The following is a 26,509-nucleotide window of genomic DNA, read 5'->3' as shown; positions in this document are numbered from 1 at the left end:
CCTCCTTTTGGGGATTAGAACTGGGGGGTGGGGGGAGCAGCAGCCCCCTCCCTGCCATCAGCTTCCCTAAATTCCCTGTAAGGTATGTGGCTTGGCAGCTCCTCAGCAGCAGTTCAGGTGGCCCGCCCCCCACCACCGTGCTGCTCCTGCCCTGCCCTCTGCCTTGGAGCTGCTCCCAGGAGCTTCCTGCTTGCTGTGGGAGAGAGATGCTAATGTCAGAATGTCATAGAATCATATCATAGAATATCAGGGTTGGAAGGGACCTCAGGAGGTCATCTAGTCCAACCCCCTGCTCAAAGCAGGACCAATCCCCAACTAAATCATCCCAGCCAGGGCTTTGTCAAGCCTGTCCTTAAAAAATGTCCCCCTGTTCCTGCCTTTCCCCCCCTCCCCGGCTCCGTACCCCCTCTCCACAAAGTGGAGGAGGGGACAGTCACAGGGCTCAGGGACAGAATGTCGGGGGGAAGAGGAGGGAGCTTGCAGGAAGCTGTTGCTTCCTGTCTGAACTGTGTAAGTTCTTAGAGGTCAGGAGGAATTGTAGGCTGAAGACTTGCTAGCATGATGTTGGATCATATTAAAGAAGTTCTGTATTAAAATCACAAATGAGTTTGATTCCCCATAGTTTAAATTCCAGGGTATTACTAATTAAGAGGTCTCTTGGTTTTTGGTACTGTTTCTCTCCCTCTATGTGTGAAACTTGCAAGCTGCTAATTGTGTTAGTACATTCTAAGATAGAGTCTGTTCTCAAAGCAATTCTTTGTAACAACAACTACTTACACAGAGAGATACTCAAAGCAATACTCTGTAACAACAGAAACAGCACCCAGAGACTCCCCGCCCTTTTGTTGTATTCATCTCGCTCTGTTAACAATTGTGATTAAAATAGAGAGAGAGAATGTATGTGGATGGATGCTTGGTGTGGATAATAACTGAATGATCAGGGAGGTGCAGCCTAAGAATCCAGTGTCCATGGCTGAAGAAGACATCAAGTGGAAATAACCAGAGGATCCCCGGAGGGAAGACTGGAATCCACCCAACAGCCTCAAGAATGGGAGAACCAAAGAACAAGATAACATCTGGCAGCATGGAGCCGTCAGGAATGTGCCATCTGCTGATTGATTCAGCAACAGCATGATGAAGCAGTTCCCATAGACTGGCATAGGAAGAAATTCCTATAAAAATGGACTCTAGAAAGTGAGAACTTTGGGGTCTGATTCTGCAAACCAACTTCCAGGACCATCAGATGAGCATCTGACAAGGCCCTGCTCCCTCCTCATGTCCAGGCCACCTGACCAGTGGCTTGGCATGAGCAACTCCAAGGCTGGTAACTATGATAACAACCTTGCAGAACCTCTGTGTGTGTGTGTGTGTGTGTATGAATGAATGTGTGAATAAATATGAAATTGAATGGAATGTTATAGCTATAACTAACCGCTTACTATGATTCTTTCTGTATTCACAATAAATGTGGCATTTTGCCTTTTCCCCTTTAATAAGATCCTGCTGGTTTTTATTTTATTGGTATAACAGTGGCAGGATATGGAACAAGTAATGTTTCTGCAACAAAAAGAGAAAATTAAAGCTAAACTGCCCCAAATTGAATCAACACAGCCTGTTCAAAGTGAAACTATTACAGAAAAAAACAGTCTCAGATCCAACCAAACCTGCCATTATAATGTAGAATAAATTCTAGAATTACAGAGCATATTGGTAACTCTACCAAAAACGAAAAATTCTAGACCAAAAAAGTCTAGAATAGCAATTGAAAATGGATCAAAGATGGGATTTCCTGGGTCAGAAATCACAGATGGGCATGCCTGGGCTCCCGTGGGTTTGAAAATATTTACCAGATGGCTCCTCTCCAGATGGCTCTGCCTGAATTTAAGCCCTGCTTGTAGGGCAAGGATCTCACATTGCCCAACTGATCCTTCAAATTTGTTATCAAAACAAAGGCCCAGAGCTCTACCAAAAACTCACTAAGGTGGCTCAAAAACCTAGAGAGACTCCACAGGACTTCCTGGGGCATGCAAAGTATCTTCATCTTTGAATTATCTTTGTATCAGAGAGGCAGATTCTGTACTAAAATACCAGCCTGAACTGAACAACTTTCAATCAGTTTTGACTGGCTTGCTCAATGATAATGTTAGAGCAATCATAAAACTTTACTTCCATGATTTAAATGTAGCTGGGCACTAGGGAAGACTCAGCCTGCTACCGGCTCCTAAAGAAGGTCAGAATTCCAAGAATAAATAGAGTCCTCCTTCGGAAATTAAGCCATGTTGTAATAGCGGCTTAATAACCCACTATACAGAGTCATTATCACAGTTATCTTTCAGCCATTCTGAGAATACACAAATACTTCTCTGCCATTCACTAGGCTTGTAAAGGTTTCACCCTGTGGTAAGCAGTCATCCAATTGTCATTTGTTTCATTAACCCCCTCATTCCTGAATTTAATACAGATGAGTCTATATAGGCGCCAGCTCCAGTGGGAAATGTTACGTGAGTGGGTGAGACATGGAAGACCTAAGAAGAGGGACAGCAGCAATGGAAAAACAGGAGAAGGCATATAAAGGGAGCCCTAAGCAGCAGCCTGCAGAGAAAGGAAGAGTAAAGATGCATAGAGCAAGAGATTCTAGCTGCAGGCGCCTCAGCCTGGGGGAAATGGAAGGAGCAGTTGGGTCTGGCCACTCTTGAGAGTCTGAGAAAAGGACAGGTTTCAGAGTAGCAGCCGTGTTAGTCTGTATCCGCAAAAAGAAAAGGGGTATTTGTGGCACCTTAGAGACTAACCAATTTATTTGAGCATAAGCTTTCGTGAGCTACAGCTCACTTCATCAGAAAGAACAGCAGTGTTGTATGGAGTGCCAAGTGTGAGGAGTGTTGGATCCAATGAAGAATGAAGATTGACTGTGGTCCGGGCCTGTGAACAATGGAGCAGAACAGTGGGAGGAAAGGAAAAATCAAATGCACAAATACAAAGTGAGGAATAACTGGACAGGCGGTAGTACTGCAGAAAAGGATCTGTGGGTTATAGTGGATCACAAACTGAATATGAGCCAACAATGTGATGAAGTTGCGAAAAAGGCTAATATTATTCTGGGGTGTATTAACAGGAGTGCTGTATGTAAAACAAAGGAGGTAATTGACCCATTCTACTTGACACTGGAGAGGCCTCAGCTGAGGTACTGTATCCGGTTCTGGATGCCCCACTTCTAGAAAGATGTGGACAAATTGGAGAGAGTCCAGAGAACAACAAGAATAATAAAAGGTTTAAAACTGAGGATAGGTTAAAAAATCTGGGCATGTTTAGTCTTGAGAAAAGAAGACTGAGGGGGGAACCTGAGAACAGTTTTCAAATAGGGTAAGGGGTGTTATAGAGGGATGGTAATCAATTGTTCTCCATGTCCACTGAAGGTAAGACAAGAAGTAATGGGTTTATTCCGCAGCAAAAGAGATTTAGTGTAGATACCTCGAACAACTTTCTAGCTAGAAGGGTAGCTAAGGTTAGGGTAGGGTGGAGTGGAAAAGGTGACTAAGGGAGGTTGTGGAATCCCTGTCACTGAAGGTTTTAAAGAACAGGTTAGGCAAACGTCTGTCCAGATTTACTTGTTCTTGCCTCTCAGGGAGGATGGACTAGGGGACCTCTCAAGGTCCTTCCAGCCCTACATTTCTAGGATTCTATGAACTAACTAGAGAGGGGTGAGCTAAAGCAAGGATACTGCTAGTGGGGAGAACATGGGAGATGGAGCCAGAAGAGGGAAACATGAAATGAATGAAAGCTGCTAGTTTGAGGGAGTGGAAGAAGTGATGCAGCCTCAGAGCAGCAGAGAGACCAGAGGCTGACACTAGTGCATCCCATCAAAAGCACCCTTTTGATCTAATGCTAAAGATTAAGTGAGCTGTAGCCCACGAAAGCTTATGCTCTAATAAATTTGTTAGTCTCTACGGTGCCACAAGTCCTCCTTTTCTTTTCATTTTAGAGCCAAAGAGTTCAAGCTATTACAGGCCGTCCAGCATTAACACCTACTTTCATTAATCTCACCTCATTCTTGGAGTTCATCTTGCTCATTTCACCACCCTTTGTTTCAAGTTTGCTCAAACCACATCTTTGCTGTGTTGAGGGTTCACCGTGGTCACCTCTAGTGCTGCTATTTTCTGTGCTTTTCCACAAGATGGTGCTGCTAAACTCCGGCAGACCTGACTGTGTTCTTACCCAACTACAACAGTAGTTAATAGTAATCCCTTAACAAACAGGACAGCTGGATTTGGAGTGTCTTATGGTGAGAGTAATTTTTGCACAGCTTTATTATTTTTAAAAATATTTGTCTTTATACAAGTAGGAAGAATTAATCTATAAATCTCACCAATGGAAGAAAAAGTTGTTACAACTGTACTTGAATTAATATTTCTAACAGATTTAAAGTGGTCATTGTCATTCACTCGTGTAGTCTTTGGTTACTAACCAAGGCGAGAGGGCTCACTATAGATGCCAGGCTGGATAGGTAGAAAATTTCTATTGTTCTGCAGATGACTGGGGAGTCCACTTGCAGCTAATTTAGCACTTGAAAATTCCTAGGAATTACAAACTAATTAAGTTGCATTAAAAGGCAACACATTCATACAAAGCATTTCCCTTTGTTCCTACCAGATTCCACAGTTATGCAATACAGTACTGTGTGGTTTGCTTCTTCTATAGTAAAGTGAAATAAACTGGTGTGCATATTATCTACCCCATTTTGACACTAGTAGAGCTCAGACTGAAATGGTTTTTAGCACATTATATTACAGTAATTAGGTCTGCATTACCACATACCGGAGTGTTCCACCAATAACTGGTATCGCCAAGGTGATGCCCTGGGATCCCCATCAGTTTTGATTCAATACAAATATTCACATTAGTTACTTTTTTGAAATCTTGGCTCAAGTCCCCACTGAACATCGGGTACATGGAGTTAATACAGACACCTATTGTGCAGCTATTTAGAGCAGAGATTGTCTTTTTGTACAATGCCTAGCACTATCAGGTCCTGCTCCATGCCTAGGATTCCTACTCAATACTGCAAAATAATAAAAAACCACCACACCCTGAGCCCCACCTGTTTTTTTTGTTGTTGTTGTTGTTTTTCGTTTGGGGGGTTTTTTGTTTGTTTTTTTAACACCAGCAGCCTATTGTATCCAAAAAAATTTCAGCTCCCCTCCTGACAAAGAATTAAACTCTTCTGTAGAAAAAGAGAAAGGAAACAGCGAATGAAGTAGACTGCCCTCAGACCTAAATAGTAGCTTTTGGGCAGTGTCCAGTGAGGAAAAGAGCCTGTATCTCAGGTGTTTATTGTCAATAGTTTGTCGGGGTGGGAGGTAGTGTAGCTTTTATCTTTCTGTAGATACAGCCTCAGTGAGCAACCACAAATAAAGATCTTAATGTGGTTAAAAGGCATTTCACAAGAGTACAGCTTGTGTTTTTGCATCAGTGAATTTGTATGTTTAGTAAAATTTGGCAAAAACAAACACTGTTTACATCTTGTGTAGGACATTACGTTTCAGGGGAGTTGGCGGGGAGGGGTGTTTTGTTTCTTTCAAGAGCTCTGAATACACACCCACAGGCTTATCATCTCTTATCAAAGGTCATGGACATCTTTAGTATCTATTTCTATGGAGGATTTCCATACCTGGGTGAGCCTCTCTCACTACTTTTGCCACCTGGTTTATCTTCCACAGCCCAGTGGTGGCTGGTGCCAAAATAAGTGGTGGAACTGGGACGGATGACAAGAGACCCTTCCATCCTCCAAATCCCTACCCCACAGAAATTACATCTGACACCACTGCCACCAAATACAATCAGCCAACCAACTAAACAATTCTGGGGAAGTTCCAGAACACTGGAAGAGAAGTAATGCTGTGCCAAATGTTCTAAACGGGCAAGTGGGATACAACAGGCCAGTTAGCCTGACATCAGACCAGGACAAAATAATGGAAAAGCTGAGACAGGATTCAATCCATAAAGTACTAAAGGATGGAAATATAATTAGTGCCAGTCAACCTGGTTTTATGGAAAATAGGTCTTCTTGGACAACCCTGATTTCTTTCTTTGATGAGATTACAAGTCAGCTGACAAAGGCAACTGCGTAGGTGTAATATACTTAATATTTGTAAGACATTTGGCTTCAGTACCGCATGGAATTCTGATTCAAAATTAGTACTATGAAATAAAGCATGTTAAATGGATTAAGAACTGGCTGACAGCTCAGAAAGTAGTAGTCAGTGGAAAATCAGCAATGAATGGGGTTGTTTCTACTGGGGTTCCACAGTAATGAGCTCTAAGCCCAACTCTATTCCATATTTTCTTCAGTGATCTGGAAGGAAATATAAAATTACTGCTTACAAACTGGTGTAGAGCTGAAGAATGAAATTGTTCCTTTTTAATTACTATTATTATTAAGACTTTATTAATATGACTTTATTTTGTATCAAATGAACAAACAGAACTTCATAAGTAAAGTTTTATGAATGAAACAGCGTTCATTCATAAAACCGGCTATTGCAATAACCAGCTAAATGGCAATAAAGCCGCTCATTACGTCCCCACAGTTCACGCTTATTGAAACATTGTAACACGTTTATTGTTTGCCTCCCAACATTGTAAATTGTTCATTACACTTGTTTTAATAAGACTCTATATTGTAACTAAAACTCCATTTTGAAATGCTTACTCCATTTTGCAAAGCCCTGCTGTAACCTTATTAACTTAGTTCAGATGTGTGAATGAGGTATGCATGGATAATGGAATCAACCTCTAGCCCCAGCCTGTCCTGATAAAGTGAAGTGCAAACACCAATGGCTGAAGATGCAGACAACAGCCCTGACAAAGTGAGAAGAGTCCACCCTAGAAGAAAAGAACAAAGGTGCAATTGAAACAAGATCAAAGTCGGACCCAAGGCTGAAAGTCAGGGCTGCAATTGACAGGTGATCAATCACACAGTACCCAGAAGTGGCATGACACAGCAAGACCCACAGACTCTTGTTCAAACTAAAGCCTATAAAAAGAATGGGTGAGATGGAAGATTTTGGGTAATGTTCTGCTGCCAACATCGAAGGGCATTGACGCACGCCCGACAGAGTCCTGGCTCTTCCTTGTGCCCAGCCTTCCTGGCCAGTTAGCCACCACGAACTGCAAACCCAAGCTACGGACTCAAGCTACATTCAGGACTAGTACCTATACAGCAGCTGCACAACATCTGATGTGTGTGTGTGTGTAGGTAGGTATTAGCTATTGGTTATAAATCAAATTGTGTTCTCATAATAAACGTGGCATATTGCCTTGTCCCCTGAAAAGATCCTGTATATTTTTATCAGCAGAACACTGGTGGATAACAAAGATTAGCAGAGTGATAAATAATTATGAGAACTGGACAGTCATACAGAGTGATGTGGAGCTCTTGGTAAACTGAGCTCATTCAAACAAAATGTGAGTTAATGTAGCCAACTGCAAGATCATACACCCAAGAACAAAGAAAGACCATACCTACAGAATGAAAGACTGTCTCCTGGAAAGTCGGACTTTGGAAAGGAATTAGGGGGTCATAGTGGACAAGCAACTGCACATGAGCCCCCAGTGTGATGCTGTAGCAAGAAGGGCTAATGTGATCCTGGGGTGTATAAACAGGGCCTGCTCTAGGCACCAGCAAAACAAGAAGGTGCTTGGAGCGGCACATTTCTGGGGGCGGCATTCTGGCACCAGCCATACTGCCCCTAGAAATGTGCCCCCGCCACCCCAGCTCGCCTCCGCTCCACCTCCGCCTGCTCCTCTGAGCACACCGCCACCGCTCGGCTTCTCCCCCGCTCCCTCCTAGGCTTGCCACGTGCGAAACAGCTGTTTCCTGCGCAGCAAGCCTGGGAGGGAGGGAAGGAGGGAGAAGCCGACTGGCGGCGCGCTTGGGGGAGTTGGCGGTGGTGGTGCAGCATAGGTGAGCTGGGGCGGGGAGCGGTTCCTCTCCCCCTCCCCCCCGTTACTTCCTGCTTCTCCCCCCCACCCTTGCTCACCTCCGCTCCGCCTGCTCCCCTGAACGCGCTGCTTCTCCCTCGCCTGAGAGGGATGGGGGAAGAAGCGGAGCGGCAGCACATTCAGGGGAGCAGGTGGAGCGGATTGCGGGGTTGCAGGGGGGGAGCTCCAGGAAGCAATGCGCGGGGGGGGAAATGTAGTATGCCTGGGGGAGGAGGCGGGGCTGGGGATTTGGGGAAGGGGTTGGGAAGGGGTGGAGCCGGGGGGGGGGCATGAAAAAAAAAAAGCAGGGGCGGCCAAAAAATTTTTTGCTTGGGGCGGCAAAAATCCTAGAGCCATCCCTGTGTATAAACAGGGAAGTAGTGAATAGGAGTAGGCAGATGATTTTACCTCTGTATGTGGCACTGGTGAGACTGAGATTAAAATACTGTGTACAGCTCTGTTGTCCATAAATTTGAAAAGAAGAGTGAACAATTGGAGATGGTGAAGAGAAGAGCCACAAAAATGATATGAGGGCTGGAAAAAATGCCTTGCAGTGAGAAACCTGAAGAACTCAGTCTGCATAGTTTGTCAAAAAGAAGATTAAGAGGTGTCTTGATTAAAGTGCGCAAGAATCTTCATGGGGAGAAAATACCAGGTACTAAAGGGCTCTTTTAATCTAGTGGGGAAAAGGCATAACAAGGAGTGGGACTTCTTGCCAGACAAATTTCAATTAGAAACAAAGCACAAATTTCTAGCAATAAAGGTGATTAAACACAGTACAAACTACTTATGGAAGTGATGGATCCTCCATCTCTTGCTGACTTCACATGAAGACAGGATGCTATCGAGTTCACTAACTGGATGAAATTCTATGGCCTGTGTTATACGGGAGCTCTAGCTAGATGATCTAATAGTCCCTTTTGCCCCTAAAATCTATTAATCCCAGGCTCCTCCCCTCCCCCAACAGGACCACCACCCCTTGGCTCCTGAAAATGAACAGGCAGTTTCCCCTTGCTGGGTCATGCACACTACCCCTCTCTACCGCTTTCATCCCCGTGCCACTCTATTACCCAATGTAGTGACCTTGGGGGTCATTAAACAACAACCCCCTCAGCTTCCAGAGCACATCTCTAAATTCCTATATTCATAATATTATCCCTTTTGACGGAGTGTCTCTAAATTATAATCTTCCACAAACATCTCTCTACATCCCCCCGTTATAGAAAAACCAACTAGCTCTTATATAAACAGCTAACAAGTATCTAACAACACATAAGTGAAATTTTCAACCCATCCAGTACATTTCCATGAACCCAATGTATCAACTACCTAGAGAGCAGAGGTTACCAGCACGTCACTCTGGAGCGAGGGCTAGTCTACACCGGCAGCACTTTAACGTGGCTTGTGTAGTCACGGCAGAGCACTGGAAAGAGCTCTCCCAGAGCTCTAAAAAAAAACAAAAACCTACCTCCATGAGAAGAGTAGCTACTACCCCTGGGGCACTGTCTACACTGGCTCTTTACAGCACTGAAACTTGCTGCGCTCACGGGAGTGTTTTTTCACCCCCCGAGCGAGAAAGTTGCAGTGCTGTAAATTGCCAGTGTAGACAAGCCCTGAGTCTTTATCACTCACATTCTTCAATACTCCTTCTCTAGGCAGGTTAGCAAGTCTCTATGAATCTTTCAGGATGTTTAATCTTTCACTCTGATTGTCTCAGTATCAGCCTTTCATTAGAGTCAGAGGCCTGGTCTACACTATGGGGCTAAATTGACCTAAATTGTTACGCAACTCCAGCTACGTGACTAACGTAGCTGGAGTTGTGAATAACGTAGCTGGAGTTGACGTAGCTTAGATCGACTTATTGCAGTGTCTACACCGCACTGGGTCGACAGGAGAAACTCTCCCATTGATTTATCTTATGCTTCTCGTTCTGATGGAGTACCGGAGTTGACGGGAGAGCAATCTGCAGTCGATTTAGCGGGTCTACTGAAGACCCGCTAAATCGACCCCCGGTGGATCGATCACCACAGCATGGATCCCCAGTAAGTTTAGACATACCCTGAGTTTTTCTCTTGTTCCTCGATGGTTTCTCCTCTGTGTGTCGATGATAAAGGATCAGTCAAATGAGAAATGCCACAGTCTACTCTGGGATTATTCTTAGACCCCTTTAATGTGTCCTCCTGATTTGTCTCTACTACATAAGACCTTAAATGCCGCTGTTCTTTAATGGTACCCTTTTGGCCCCAAATATTAGACAAGATATTCCTCAGGCACACTATCTCCTTGGGTAAGAGATGGAGAGATCATGGGCCCCTTTGTCAAAATAATATTTCTGCTTGCACTTCTAATTTTCTTTCATCTTCCATATGGTTTCATTGTCATGAAATTTCAGCAAGTTACCAGTGATTGGTAAATTAGATCTGATCCTTCTGCCCATTAACAGCTGAGCTGGAGAAAAGCCCTTCTCCAGAAGTGTACTTCAGTAAACCAATAAAGCCTTATACAAATCATGTCCCCTGTCAAAAATCTTTTTCATAAGGTTCTTTGCTGTCTGAATAGATCTTTCCACAAGTCCATTTGATTGAGGATAATTTGGATTTGATGTTTTATGATGAAAATCCCAATCTATGGCAAATTGCCTAAAATCTGCACTGGAAAATTGTGTCCCGCAATCACTAAAGACTTCATCTGGAATTCCATGTCTGGAGAAGATTCCTTTCATGCCGGCGATCACTGACTTACTATTAGTACTGAGCAGTGTGCAAACTTCTGGATACAGAAAATAGTAATCTGTGACTACTAAATAATCCTTTGATTGCCAAGTAAATAAGTTAGCACTTTGTAAGGTCTTTGTAGAACTGGATGATGTCTCAGTGGCTCTGCTTTTTGGCATGGCTTGTATTTCAAGCATGAAAAGCAGTTTCCTACCACATTAGTAATGTTAGGTTTCAGAGTAGCAGCCGTGTTAGTCTGTATCCGCAAAAAGAACAGGAGTACTTGTGGCATGTTAGAGACTAACAAATTTATTTGAGCATAAGCTTTCGTGGGCTAAAACCCACTTCATCGGATGCATGCAGTGGAAAATACAGTAGGAAGAGAGATGTATATATATATACACACACACACACAAACACACAGAGAGAGAGAGAACATGAAACAATGGGTGTTATCATACACACTATAACGAGAGTGATCAGTTAAGGTGAGCTATTACCAGCAGGAGAGAAAAAAAACCTTTTGTAGTGATAATCATGATGGGCCATTTCCAGCAGTTAACAAGAACGTTAAGGAACAGTAGGGGTGGGGGGAAATAATAATGGAGAAATAGTTTTACTTTCTGTAATGACACATCCACTCCCAGTCTTTATTCAAGCCTAATTTAATGGTGTCCAGTTTGCAAATTAATTCCAATTCAGCAGTCTCTCATTGGAGTCTGTTTTTGAAGTTTTTTTGTTGTAATATTGCGACTTTTAAGTCTGTAATTGAGTGACCAGAGAGATTGAAATGTTCTCAGACTGGTTTTTGAATGTTATAATTCTTGACATCTGATTTGTGTCCATTTATTCTTTTATGTAGAGACTGTCCGGTTTGGCCAATGTACATGGCAGAGGAGCATTGCTGGCACATGATGGCATATGACACATTGGTAGATGTGCAGGTGAATGAGCCTCTGAAAGTGTGGCTGATGTGATTAGGCCATATGATGGTGTCCCCTGAATAGATATGTGGGCACAGTTGGCAACGGGCTTTGTTGCAAGGATAGGTTCCTAGGTTAGTGTTCTTGTTGTGTGGCATGTGGTTGCTGTTGAGTATTTGCTTCAGGTTGGGGGGCTTTCTGTAAGCAAGGACTGGCTTGTCTCCCAAGATCTGTGAGAGTGATGGGTCGTCCTTCAGGATAGGTTGTAAATCCTTGATGATGCACTGGAGAGGTTTTAGTTGGGGGCTGAAGGTGACGGCTAGTGGCATTCTGTTACTTTCTTTGTTGGACCTGTCCTGTAGTAGGTGACTTCTGGGTACTCTTCTGGCTCTGTCAATCTGTTTCTTCACTTCAGCAGGTGGGTACTGTAGTTGTAAGAACGCTTGATAGAGATCTTGTAGGTGTTTGTCTGTCTGAGGGGTTGGAGCAAATACGGTTGTATCGTAGATCTTGCTGTAGACAATGGATCGTGTGGTGTGGTCTGGATGAAAGCTGGAGGCATGTAAATAAGTATAGCGGTCAGTTGGTTTCCGGTATAGGGTAGTGTTTATGTGACCATCGCTTATTAGCACCGTAGTGTCCAAGAAGTGGATCTCTTGTGTGGACGGGTCCAGGCTGAGGTTGATGGTGGGATGAAAATTGTTGAAATCATGGTGGAATTCCTCAAGGGCTTCTTTTCCATGGGTTCAGATGATGAAGATGTCATCAATGTAGTGCAAGTAGAGTAGGGGCACTAGGGGACGAGAGCTGAGGAAGCATTGTTTAAGTCAGCCATAAAAATGTTGGCATACTGTGCGGCCATGCGGGTACCTATAGCAGTGCCGCTGATGTTGTGATTGATCTGCGGCCAATACCACACCTCTCATACTCGTTGTTTGCACTTCCCAATTCCTAAATGACCCTCATGGATCTTCTGGAGCATTTCTTTTTTGGAGGTTCATTGAAATTACAACCTTGTTGCCCTTGAAAATCAACCTATTTATCACAGTAAGTTCATGTCTGCAGGTCAATAGTCTCTTATACTTGGACAGCAACTGCTTATTTCTTCAGGCCACTCTTTAATTATCACTTCTTCAATGATCCCCAAAGAGTCATCTGTCTTCACTTCCCCTCTTATTTTTTTCCGTTTCCTGTTAGCTACAGGAAATGACTTAACATAGGCTTGCATCTCTATCTCTAAAGTCTTCTCTAATTTCATAGTGGGAGTCACTGCTCTGGAAAGTGCCTCTGCAGTGAGCATGAATTTACTGGGCGTGTAGGTCACAACCAAATCATACTTTTGCAGCTTTATCATAATTCTTTGAATCTTTAAGTTACAGTCATTGAACAGTTTGTTAAATAACACTATCAGGGGCTTGCAGTCCATTTCAGCTGCCACTGTCTGGCCATAAATATAGTGATTGAATCTCTCACAGGCAAATATTCCCAAAAGCTCCTTCTCAATCTGTGAATATCTGGTTTCTCCCTCAGTCAGTGATTTGGATGCATATGCTACTGGTTGCCAACAATCCTCATGCTTCTATAAAATCACTGCATGTCACCCAAACTGTGAAGCATCTGCTGAGACTTTAATAGGCCTTCCTGGTGCATAGAACTTCAACACTGGTTCTTGTATCAGTTGTTGTTTTAAGCCTTCCCATGATTCCTCCTGTTCTGCACCCCACTACCATTCAATTTTATTCTCTAAAAGTTTTCTCAAAGCCGCTGCTTTGGTAGACAGCTTGGGTATGAATTTTGCAAGATAATTAACCATTCCCAGTAACTGTTGGACATCTTTCTTTGACTGGGGAGGTAGCATCATTTCAATGGCTGAAATCTTCCTCTTATTGGGTTTTGTACCTTTGTTGGAAATAATGTCCCCAACAAAAGTCAGTTCTACAATTACTTTGAGGTTTGCAGCTCTAGTTGCATCCAGGACTTCCCAAAGTCTACAATCATGCTCCTCTTTTGTTGAGCCTCAGATGATGATGTCATCCATTGTGGCATCAAAAACATTAATTTGGTCATAGATCATATGTATGGTTTTGTGGTACACTTCTGGTGCTGAAGTTATGTTGAAGGGTAAGCCTAATAATCTGTGCCTTCCAAATGGTATCAAACATGCATAGTTTGAGCTTTCTTCAGTTAATTTTAGCTACCAAAAACCCAAAGATGCATCCAATTTACTAAAATATTGTGAATTTGCAAATTGAGCCATAGTCTTTTCTCTGGTTGGTATTTTGAAACATCTCTTTTTATAGCCTTGTTGAGGTCTTCTGGATCTAAACATATGTGTAGCTGGCCATTACTTTTCTCCACAATGACTAGGGAGCTCACCCATTCTGTTGGCTCCTCAATTTTTTTGTATTACTTGCATCGCTTCCATCTTGTAAACTCAGCCTTGAGTTTATCTCTGAGTGCATATGGGGCCTTTCTACATGGATGGATAACTGGAGGGACCTGCTTGTTTACCTGGATTTTATGTTCACCCTGCAAGCAACCCAACACTTGAAACAGATCATGAAATTCCCGAATGAGTGCCTCATAGCCAGATTCAATATGACCTTGTAGTGAGAACACCTGTTTTACCAGACTGAGTTTTTCCCACATGCAAGCAGGCAGGCCTAAAACTGGTGTCACCTCCTTTAGCACTATAATGAACAGGAACCTGTACATAGTGTCTTTATGGTGGATGCTAGCAACGCACCTCCCCCTGACTGGTATATTTATTCCAGAATAACCAGTTACTTTTATTTTTGTTGGTCCCAGTTTTGGGTCTTATTTTCAGTCTCTCATAATCTTGTTCAGTCAGAATATTAACCTGAGTTCCTGTGTCCAGTTTCAGTGGAATAATTGTTTCATTCACTTTCATGGGTAGTATCCAGTGCCTCTCACCAGGACTGCTTGATCCCAGTACGTCTATGAAAAACTCCTCAGCCAGGTTGTCTTCAACTGAATGCACTTATCTTTTCTGCATTTGGGATCTGCAGCATTTTGAAAATTGATTATTTCCCCCGCATTTATGACAGAGTTTCCCAAAGGCAACACACTGTTTGGGGCCATGCTGTGATCCACACCTTCCACATAACCCTAGCAATTGTTTTAGTAGCAAGTGGTTGGACTTTTTGATTTGACCTATTCTGGCTATATTTTTCTGTACTCAGTACAAGAATAAGTCCTTCTGGTGAATTCAGCTCTTTGGCTTGTGCTTTCACAGTTTCTGCTGCCCTGCATGTCTGGAAAGTTTTTTCTAAAATTAGATCTCCTTCACAGAGCAGTCTCTCTCTTAACACATTATCTTTAAGGCCACAAATGATTCTCTCTTTAACCTGAGACGGTCAACTCCCAAAGTCACAGATTTTACTGAGTTTCCTTAATTCTGTGACTCGAAATGAGGGGCCAATGGGCCAGTGAACCACCAATTCAATCTTCTCTTTCTTTAATGAAACAAAAACGTTTGGTCCTTGTTTTCACTGGGAAAAGGGTGTGTTCTTAACTTGTGTTAGCTAATACAAGGTAAAATCCTAGTGAAGTCAGTTTGTAGTTTTAATAAACTCTACCATCCCTGGAACAGACAGCGAACTGCAACCAGACATCGTCATCACCAACAAGGACCGGAAGAAGATCATCATGGTGGATGCCACAGTGCCCTTTGAAAGCAGGACCCTAGCTTTCCACGAGCCCAGTCTCAAAAGTTGGAGAAATACACCACTCTGGCCGAAACCTTGAGACGTAAGAGTTACCAGGTTCAGACACATGCACTGATCGTCAGAGCCCTGGGTGCATGGCACTTTGGTAACGAGTGAGTGCTGAGAGAATGTGGAGTCAGTCAACGCTATGCTCGGCTGATGCGGCAACTCATGATGTCGGACGCCATCACATGGTCAAGGGACATCTACATAGAACACATCACCAGACATTGGCAACACCAGAAGGGATGAGCTGGAATGCCACTGAGAAGCGCACTTGGGAAAGTAACTCAAATACTTTCCTGACAGATTGTATTTTCTAAATGGACAACCAACCCTAAATTCTCAATTACGGAGGGACAATCTTCACTCATTGATATATGTGCTTTCCACAACCAACTCTCTGTATAACTTTTTTCATGAGTAATGTACCCAAATGCATGGATGCTAAATATCTAAACTGTATCCTTAAATTCATTCACCTACATCTGGGTCATTGCTGATTATGCACTATATGTATCTAATGACTTTAAAAACAAACTTTGTATTTGTGGATAATCTAAGCACTATACTCAGCATACAGACACTTTTTTTTATGTATGATATAATTTTTTTAACATTAGCTTTAATAAAAATTTTAAGTATGAGTTACAAGGGTAAGATAAACCCTAAGCTCCTCCACAGTCTTCAACTTGATTTGTTAACTCGTGTGAAAACTGCAAGTTGCCTTATCTTCTCTAGGATTTTACCTTGTGTTAGGCTTGTCCTCACTGCAAAGTTAGCTCAGGTTTTAACTCAAGTGTTGCCCCTAACTTGAGTCCCATCCTCTTAACTTGAGTGTGGTAGTGCTTTTAACTCAAGTTAGCTGACCCATCTGGCTTATACTCTGAAGTTCAAATTAGCACAATTTATGAGCAGCTAACACAACCACTCTGTAGTATGGACGCAAGCTAGCTCCACAACCAGTGCTGCTAGTCCTCCAGTGCCTTCCCACAATTCCCTCGTGTGCCCAGAAAGGACAGACAAGTTCCTTCATAATTTACTGGGAAATGAGTCATAGTGTAGTTCAGCTTACTGCAGTGCTAAGAATTGTGGGGTGTGTCCCCAGAAGTCTTAGTGCCACACAGAAGTGAGTTCAGTCAGTGCCAGTGTAAACACAGAAACCTGAGTGTTATGTCACAATGTGGCCACTCTCAGTGATGCTGGACTGACTTGAGAGGAGTAACTCCAGTGTAGATCATTCTAGTTAACTTTGCAGCAAAGATATAGCCCTAGTTATATTAATCTAACTCGAGTTAAGAACAAACCATTTTTCCTAGTGAAGTCACAGCCAGAGTATAACTGGAGGAGAAGGGATTGATAGCCTCCTGCTCCTAAAAGAGGTCCTCCCTTTATTGAAACTATACCTCTCATGCCCCCATGTACAGTAGCTTCTAAACTCAGTTAATCACCTACACATACATTAAAGCTATACACAACGATGAATACACAGTGTACATAGACCCATTGGATGGGTTTAGGTTACAGCTCACTTTAGAGCACAGTTTCCCAAACTGTGGTCCGCGGATCATTTGTTGGTAGTCTGTGGAGGTCTACTGCAGGGTCTGTCTGTCTGTGTGATGCTTTTGCCAGAAACAGATCAGGAATGCTCTTCAGAACTTCTGTTAAGTTAGTAAGTAATCTAGCTAGAAATGTGTTAGATTTCCTTTTGTTAAATGGCTGGTAAAATAGGTTGTGCTGAATGGAATGTATATTTCTGTTTTTATGTCTTTTTGTAACTTAAGGTTTTGCCTAGAGGGATTCTCTATGTTTTCAATCTGATTACCCTGTAAAGTATTTTCCATCCTGATTTTACAGAGGTGATTCTTTTACCTTTTCTTTAAATAAAATTCTTCTTTTAAGAACCTGATTGATTTCTCATTGTTCTTAAGATCCAAGGGTTTGGGTCTGTGTTCACCTGTACCAATTGGTGAGGATTATCATCAAGCCTTCCCCAGGAAAGGGGGTGTAGGGCTTGGGGGGAGGGGATATTTTGGGGGAAGACATCTCCAAGTGGTCTCTTTCCCTGTTCTTTGTTTAAAACACTTGGTGGTGGCAGCATACTGTTCAAGGACAAGGCAAAGTTTGTACCTCGGGAAAGTTTTTAACCTAAGTTGGTAAGAATAAGCTTAGGGGGTCTTTCTTGCAGGTCCCCACTTCTGTACCCTAGAGTTCAGAGGGGGAAGGAACCTTGACAGCTTCTATTTCAACTTTACATATAGTGTTGATCACAGTGAGCTCAGTTTTGAAGTCAAAACAGGAATACATCACGGGTGTGTCATGTCTGCAATCCTCTTCAACATTGCCATCAATTGGGTAATGCAGCTGTGATGCTCTGTACCTCGTGGGAACATCCTACATCCCCATGTTCATCTTTATAAAATGATTGTATGGTATCCAATGCAAAGTTTGTCATGCTGGGTGTCTTCAGAAGGCTTATAATGCACTGAGCATGGTTTTTATAGTGATGTTATACTAATTGTTACAGTAAGGTTATAATTTTATATATATAGTTACGAGGCTGAAAATGTGTCCTCATGGCTTAAAGCAAGCCCATGCAAAAACTCTCCAAGAAAAGAGAGGCAGTTCACACCTCATCAGGGCATAGATGGGACAAACCCAGCCCAACCTCACAGAAACAATGGACACTGGCTTAGGCAGCAACAAAAGAATCTGTTAGACCCTTGAGGGAGTCACCCCCTTCCTTTGGTCGTTTGGGACTGTGATGAGGTAATGCTCACCTGACTCTGAAGGTGGGGGTGGGGGCAAAGCCAAGAGGAAAGAAAGGACATAATAAAGGGAGAGACATTTTGTCATGCTCTCTCTCTTCCACATAGATCTACAGGCACCACCACCACCACCAAGCAACTGAAACCCTGATCAAAGGGGAAAGCCTGACTGAAAAGTAACCAGCCAGCCTGTGGTGAGAAGCATCTAAGTTTTTAAGGACATTGGAAGTGTTAAGATCAGCTTAGAATGTGTTTTGCTTTTATTTCATTTGACCAAATCTGACTTGTTATGCTTTGACTTATAATCACTTAAAATCTATCTTTACAGTTAATACATTTGTTTTTTATTCTACCTGAAGCAGTGCATTTGGTTTGAAGTGTGCCAGAGGCTCCCCTTAGGGTAACAAGCCTGGTATATATCAATTTCTTTATTAAATTGACAAACTCATATAAGCTTGCAGCGTCCAGCAGGCATAACTGGGTTGTCACTGGGACTGGAGATATTGGCTAGTGTCGTTTGCAAGTAGCTGGGAGCAGCTTATATGCCAGAGGCTGTGTGTGAACAGCCCAGGAGTGGGAGTTCTCACAGCAGAGCAGGGTAAGGCTGGCTCCCAGAGTCAAGGATTGGAGAGGTATAGTAGATCACCGGACCAGATAACGCCAAAGGGGAACGTCACAGCGGCGTACAACAGAAGACATGCCAGGAGGCATTAAAAGGACACCCTTCTCATCCCTTGAAGACCTGGACTTCGCAAATGATTTTGCTCTCCTATCACATACCCAACACCACATACAAGAAAAAACAACTGGACTCAATGCATTCAGCCAGTAAATTGGACTGAAAATCAACTGCAATAAGAAGATAGATATCATGACTTTTAATATTGCCTTACCATCACCAGTATGGATAGATGATTATGTTCTCACCAGTGTGGAAACATTCACATGCTTGGGCAGCACCATCATCCACGACAGGACAAGCCAGGACATCTGGAACAAAATCAATAAAGCCAGGAACACCTTCAGGAGCTCAAATACAGTCTGGAAATCATCAAAATACAACACCAAAACCAAACGCAAGATTTATCAGAGCTGCGTACTTTCAACACTATTTTATAGTGCAGAATGCTAAGGAATGAGAAAGTATGACATGTCCAAACTGTCTTCATTCCATACAACCTGCCTCAGAAAAATCCTCCGTATCTTTTGGCCCAGACCAATCTCAAACCAAGATCTATTGACACAATGCAGCCAAGAGGATCTGAGCACCATCATTGCCAGGAGGCGTTGGAGATGGATCAGTCACGTGCTTCAGATGGAAACTGATTCCATCACCAGACTAGCAATAAGATGGACACCTGAAGGCAAGCGAAAACAAGGCCACCTGAAAACAACATGGTGAAGAGCTGTGGAAGCTGAGCTGAAAAACCTGGGGCACAGCTGGGTAACCATTGAAAGACTTGCCAGAAACCAACAGCCGTGGAGGAGCTTCGTCACTGCCCTAAACTCCAGAGGCGTAATAGGAACATGATGACAACGATAATGTACATTTCACCATGATATTATTGACCAACACATTATTCATTTTCAAATGCTACCTCACAAGGCATATTTTGTACAAAGATTATTACAATAGTGACTAGGGTGTGAATACAGGGGAGCATTCAGTCATGACGTATTACATTAAAGCCAGCTAGAAATACACAGTAATTTCTTGATATTATTTTCCATTTAAGCAATTCTTGCAGCTGCCAAAGGAATTAGATGTGTTTGTAAATGAGGGAAAAGTGGCCACACCACCATAAATAAGAGGGAGGCGATCGATGCTTTTTCAATGCCATGCTAGGTGAACCAGGTGGCAATCTCCCTATTAAGACATTGTACACACATGGAAGGCATTGGAAAACCCCTGCTTTAGAGAATTATGTTAAAGCAAAATGTGGAAAGCCCAAGTGCAAAGATAAAACCAAACAGATTATTAAACAGCTCAAAGTGTATATTATAGGCACTTTTCTCAGCTTTTAATTAACTCATCCTTTAGTCTCTTTTCATAGGAGTAATCCTCTTGGGTCGATATTACACTGGAGTCAATGAACTACTCACATCAGGAAGATCCCATAAAACTTTCATGACCTCTCAGGTCCTTGAGGAATAGTTGGGAGAAATGAAAACAAGGGAGCAACTGTGTTCAAGTAAATTCAGAAAGAGACACAAGCAGAAGACCAATCACCAGTTGGAAATGGAGAAAGCTAGAAGGAATAAGACGCACTAATCCCTGCCTCACGGCATTCACAGGGAAGTGATGGTTGTTTCAATACATATATTTTAAAGGCACATTATCTCATCTCATTATCACAAGAATTAGATGTTTCTGCTCTGGGACGGACTCCCCAACGAAAACCTTGAACTTCCTTTCAGATTATGCCACATCACATTCACTGTTGCAGTGAGCAAGCCACCTACTTACCCAGAAAACAGGAGATTCTGCACTTTCAGGCGAAGGGTTTCTTCAGATCAATTGTGAAGGGGGAGAAAAAAGGTACAATTTACAAAATGCAATTCAGAAACAGTGATTTTGTATATTTTATACATTTGTTTTGTATATATGATTATGCAAGTATTCATATACTTTAAGGAGTTTTCTTTCTGCTATTGCTTCACTTTGAAATTGAACAATTTTCAAACATGGGCATAATCAAAATTTTCATGTTTAGTTTTTATTTTATTACAAAAGGGTAGAATTTGCATTTTAAAATTAACTAAAATGTCTGAATCTAGTTGCAATGACTCCTAACTAATTCTTGTGAGTTGTTCAGTTTATATAGTCTGGCACTAAAAGCAATTATAGACCACTGGTTTAAAAGTCCTTCTTTTTTCCCCTTATTGGTGTTTAATGAAATTTGTACTTCAGCTTAAGAAGTCAATATCTATCTGCAATATAACACAACTACAGGGTGGACAGGAGTTATCTCTTCTGCCTGGAGCATAAAACTTGGAAACAGCCATTACAGATTCTGTCCCTGGTCCTAGCACAAACTCACTGTGCAACCTTAGACAAGACACTTAATTCTACTCAGTTTCATTTTCTCCTTTTCTACAAATGGGGATACTTACCAACCTCCAAAAATGTGGAGAGACTTAATTCACTTTGGCAAAAAGCTAGGAAATGCTTGGATGAATAATGCTATTGTTACCTTTTCACATGCAGTCTTTTTATGTTGTGTTCACCAACTGAGCAGTGTAGCCTTTTTAAAATAATGCCAATTAAAATACATCTATTAAAACAGAACATGCATATTAATGTGACAAATTCACTTGGCCACTGAAGAAAGAAACTACTGAAAATACATATATATATTTTCCGGACAGCAAGTTAAGTGCTGGTACTGTTACGTAAGAGAGACCTATTGCTGATATTCAGGAACTGCATAAACATTGCATTAAAAAGGAGTAGTGCTTTAAAAATGAGTCAGATGCTCAGGTCCTTGTTTATTTTTCAGGTTTCAGAGTAACAACCATGTTAGTCTGTCTTCACAAAAAGGAAAGGAGGACTTGTGGCACCTTAGAGACTAACCAATTTATTTGAGCATGAGCTTTTGTGAGCTACAGTTGCATCCGATGAAGTGAGCTGTAGCTCAGGAAAGCTCATGCTCAAATAAATTGGTTAGTCTCTAAGGTGCCACAAGTCCTCCTTTTCTTTTTGCGTTTATTTTTCACTCGTCCTTAGTCAACGTTTGCTTGAGTAAATACAGTGGGTGGAAGTCACTTGGAGTTTTATCATTTACTTCATTGGGACTAGGATTTCAGTTCTTATGATTTGGTTCCAAGGTTTGAAGGATTTCTGTCACTTATTTTGCTAATTAAACTCCACCTGCCTCCCTTCAAGCTGCAGTTTCAACTGAAAACAAACAGCCCCACTGCATGCCCTAAACCAGAGGTGGGCAAACTACAGTCCGCAGACCACATCCAGCCCGCGGGACCCTCCAACCCGGCCCCTGAGCTCCTGGCCCGGGAGGCTAGCCCCCGGCCCCTCCTCCGCTGTTTCCCCTCTCCCACAGCCTCAGCTCACTGCGCTGCCAGTGCAATGCTCTGGGCGACGGGGCTATGAGCTCTTGCTGGGCCACACAGCTGCAGAGCTGCAGCCTGACCCGGGGCTCTGTGCTGCGCGGTGGCGTGGCTGGCTCCAGCCAGGTGGCACGGCTGCCTGTCCTGGTGCTCTGGGCAGCGTGATAAGGGGGCAGGGAGTGGGGGGGGGTTGGATAGAGGGCAGGGGAGTTCGGGTTGGTGGTCAGGGGGCAGGGGTGTGGATAGGGGTCCGGGCAGTCAGGAATGGGGGGGGCTGTTGAATGGGGTAGGGGTCCCGGGGGGCAGTCAAGGGATGAGAGGAGGGGTTGGATGGGGTGGTGGGGGGCAGTCAGGGGACCTGGAGGGAGGGAGAGATGGGGCAGCGGTCCCGGGGGGGCCATCAGGGGACAGGGGGGTTGGATGGGGCAGGAGTCCCGGGGGGGGCCAGCAGGGGGCGAGAACGGGGGGGGGGTCAGATAGGGGGCGGGGGCTGGGCTATGTGTGGCTGTTTGGGGAGGCACATCCTCCCCTAACCAGCCCTCCATACAATTTCTGAAACCCAAATTGTCCTCAGGCCAAAAAGTTTGCCCACCCCTGCCCTAAACTCTTATGTAGCGCTAAATAGTGCTAGAAGTGTCCATTAACATATCAGGGAATGGCCCCCATTTCTGTCCAGTATGGATTTGTAAATCTTTAATGCTAACTGAGATCTGGATCCACCAAAAACCTAGAGTTTCAAACCTCAGACGAAACATGCATTAGAACTGCAAAGACTTCATTCTTATTCAAGTTCTTTTCAAAGACTTCTTTGGTGATACTTTTTTCAGAGTAACAGCTGTGTTAGTCTGTATTCGCAAAAAGAAAAGGAGTACTTGTGGCACCTTAGCGACTAACCAATTTATTTGAACAAAGCTTATGCTCAAATAAATTGGTTAGTCTCTAAGGTGCCACAAGTACTCCTTTTGTTTTTGGTGATACTGTTTCAAAGTTGCCTCTATTTCAGGTAAAGATTTTTAACTCCCCCTTGAGAATCTATTAACATTTGTATCTGCTTCTTCTCAGGAAGTGGAAAATGAAAAGAACAACCCCAACAGTCTATGACTATTCGTTTCCATATGTCTATGTTGACATTTATGATGATTCTTCAAAACCTTGCAGTAAAGAAGGCATCAAGAAGTTTGGATCACATTTTCTGCCCACTCTTTACTCTCTGGTATTCCTGCTTGGCTTGGTAGGGAACTCTCTAGTCATTTTGGTCCTGTTAAAATACAAGAGGCTGAAGAGCATGACCGACGTTTATCTGCTCAACCTCGCAATCTCAGATTTGCTGTTTGTTTTCTCCCTTCCCTTCTGGTCTTATTATGCAGCAGATCAGTGGGTTTTCGGGAACGGATTGTGTAAAATCGTTTCTTGGATCTATCTGGTTGGGTTTTACAGTGGGATATTTTTTATTATGCTCATGAGCATAGATAGATACTTGGCAATAGTTCATGCTGTGCTTGCCTTGAGAGCAAGAACAGTCACCTATGGCATCTTTACCAGTCTTATTGTATGGTTAGTAGCCATTTCAGCCTCAGTTCCAGAGCTGATATTTAGTGAATCCTATAAGGAACGCAATCATACCACCTGCAAACCACGGTACCCTGGTAATTCCACAAACTGGAGGATTTTCTCCTCTTTGGAAGTCAATGTCCTAGGGCTCATGATACCTTCAGTGGTTATGATTTTTTGCTACTCAATGATCATTAAAACCTTGCTGTACTGTAGAAGTGAGAAAAAGAATAAGGCTGTAAAGATGATCTTTGCTGTCATGATTGTGTTTTTTGTTTTTTGGACCCCTTACAACATTGTGCTTTTCTTACAATTGTTGCTAGACCTGGGTTTCATTACAAAGTGTAAAATCAGCAAAGATTTGGACTATGCAATGCAAGGGACAGAAACACTGGCTTTTTTCCACTGTTGTCTCAATCCCATTATCTATTTCTTTATGGGGGAAAAATTCAAGAAGTATGTGAAGTTGCTCTTTAAGAGCTGGGGGGTACCTAGAATGTTTTTTAAACGCTGTGGACTTCTCACCACTTACCACGCCGAATCAACCAGTTCATTCCACACACAGTCTACTAGGGATCAAGACGCTCTGTAAAGATCCTGCAGTGTCTACCACAGTTACAAGAAAAACTAACAATCACCACAACATTAAAAAGGGTCTCATTTAAGCTGAAAAGATGTGCATTTAAAAATAAGCCAGCACCTTAAAATAAATGGACCATAAGCTTTCAGTCCTGCCTCTGGAATTTTTTGAATGTAGTGAGAAAAAAAGAGAAAAATGTTTGAGAAGTGGAACCTAGGCTAGGCTTTTGGAAATGTAGAATTCATTTCATATTACAAATCAGTGCCAACAAGTGGTAACACCACCTGCATTTACAGTGCTATGCTGTGCCTTTTGCTCTTCATCAGCACCAACAGCGAGCCCCACTAGGGGGAGAAAAAGGGGAGAGGGCGGAGATCAACAGTCTTCACAAAATGCTTTGGAAATCTTGGCATATTCAGGGATCATCATATTTAGTGTACTGGGCCCAATCCACTTATTGGCCTAGGGTTTGTTAGAGCAGAGTCCTAGAGTATAATTGTCTCTTTAGCACGCTTTCTCGGTGAATATTTCCTAGATAATACATACTTTGTGTCTAAGAAAACGGAAACAAGATATATTTAAAATCTTGCTGTTCACCAAGACCTAAATTGTACAGTATGTTATACCACATATGTATACTTTTTTATACAAGTCTTCACACATATATAGACATTTTGAATGAACCTGCCATCATGTTGTTACCTAGAATAGCAATTTTATATAATAATTAACATGGACATTGTCAGAAATATTTTTAAATAAAAAATGAGGCTTTTTTTAAAAAACCTACAATGCATCCTATGCACATCATTTAAAACATCTTGTTCCTAGTCACATTTCTAAGTGAAATTACTTTAAACACCCTTTTTAAAAAACAAGACTAAGAAGCCTTTGAAAAATGCCCCCTCACAAAAAGACAGCAAGCAACAAAAGTCTCCAGTTGGTAGGGGGAGAAGCTGCCAAAGTAGGGACCACTGCATTAGGGGTGAGGGAGAAAAGAGGGCCCAGCCAGGGTCACCCCTCCTCCGAGCATCCCCCTGGACCCAGTACTGCGCAGGAGAGACCACCCCATTGTGGGGGCACTAGGACCTAGGGGATGCCTCTCCCTCTTCCCCCCGGGCCCAGTGTGGCCTTGGCACAGCTAATTGGCTGCTTCTGCTCCGAAGCAGGGACCTTTAGACATTCAGAGAACTTTCTGCAGTTTTGACTGGACGTTCTCTGCCCTGTGCTGTTTGCTCCAACCCTTCCTCTCCCGCACAGTCTCTTCACCTCAGCGTGACTTCACACATGCCCCTCTTATCCCCTTCTCCCCTGCCCTGCCCCCCTCATCCCCTTCCCATTTAGCTGATCCCCGACTAACTAAACCTAACCATTAAAAAAAATGGTGCCATTAACCTGGCGTTTGCTGCCATCACATGGGTCCTTCTGCTGGCGGGCTAGAATCCTTCTCCTACCCTCTCTTTAGAGACAGAGACCTTCCACTACTCTGCCTGCACAGTGCCTAGCCTTCTGGAGCTGCCCTTAGGCACTACTGTAATAAACATAATAAAATGACATGGGATAAGTGACCTTGAAGACTGGGTGAAATGTGCTGCGAGCTGCCTGTGGGAAGCAACAGCTGGGCAGTGCAGGGAGGGGCTGCTGCTTTCCAGGAGGGAAGACTGAAGGTAAGGCGGGGCCTGTATGTGACTCGAGCTGTTCAGGGGCAGCCAAACCTTTACATTGCCCCCCCCCCATCAAGCTATACAATTTGGGGGACAACGCCCCTCCCTACTATCTATCCTCTCTCACAAGACAGGCTGTCATAGGATTACCACCTGGAAAGGCCTTCTTCTGGTGTGGGGTGGTCTTGCAGGCATCCCACCATCAGTTTCCCCTTCTTGGGGCCCCTCAAGAATCTCCAGCTTCAACAGGAACTTGCAACAGGTTAATTTATTAATTTTGACACCTCAGATCACAAATTGAAGCTCAATACCATGACTCAAAGGATTCTGGCTCCACCACCTTCTGCGACACCAGGCTCTTCATCAGTCTCACTTGTCCTTTCGGCTGGAGGGCTCCCAGGGTTATCCACCAATGTGCAAAAGCTCAAACAAGCCACTAATGCAAACTCTGTCCTTGGGCATAATAGAAGTCTCACATCTCTCCTGGGAGCCTTCCCAGCTCCCTGCCCTTTGAGCAGGGCAGTGGCCTCTCTTGCTCC

General features: G+C 43.2%; 1 protein-coding gene across 1 annotated transcript; it reads left to right on the top strand.

Moving 5' to 3' along the window:
* The first annotated feature begins 20,331 nt into the window (after nt 1-20,331).
* On the top strand, nt 20,332-24,454 carry CCR4 (C-C motif chemokine receptor 4). The gene is made up of 2 exons (XM_048837144.2): nt 20,332-20,649; nt 23,238-24,454. The coding sequence occupies exon 2, from the start codon at nt 23,248-23,250 to the stop codon at nt 24,316-24,318; it is 1,071 nt and encodes a 356-aa protein (XP_048693101.1). The 5' UTR covers nt 20,332-20,649; nt 23,238-23,247; the 3' UTR covers nt 24,319-24,454.
* Nucleotides 24,455-26,509: the final 2,055 nt, after the last annotated feature.

This window comes from Caretta caretta, chromosome 2 (assembly GCF_965140235.1).
Source record: "Caretta caretta isolate rCarCar2 chromosome 2, rCarCar1.hap1, whole genome shotgun sequence".
NCBI classification, from domain to species: Eukaryota; Metazoa; Chordata; order Testudines; family Cheloniidae; genus Caretta; species Caretta caretta.
This window is presented reverse-complemented; position numbering and strand designations above follow the sequence as displayed.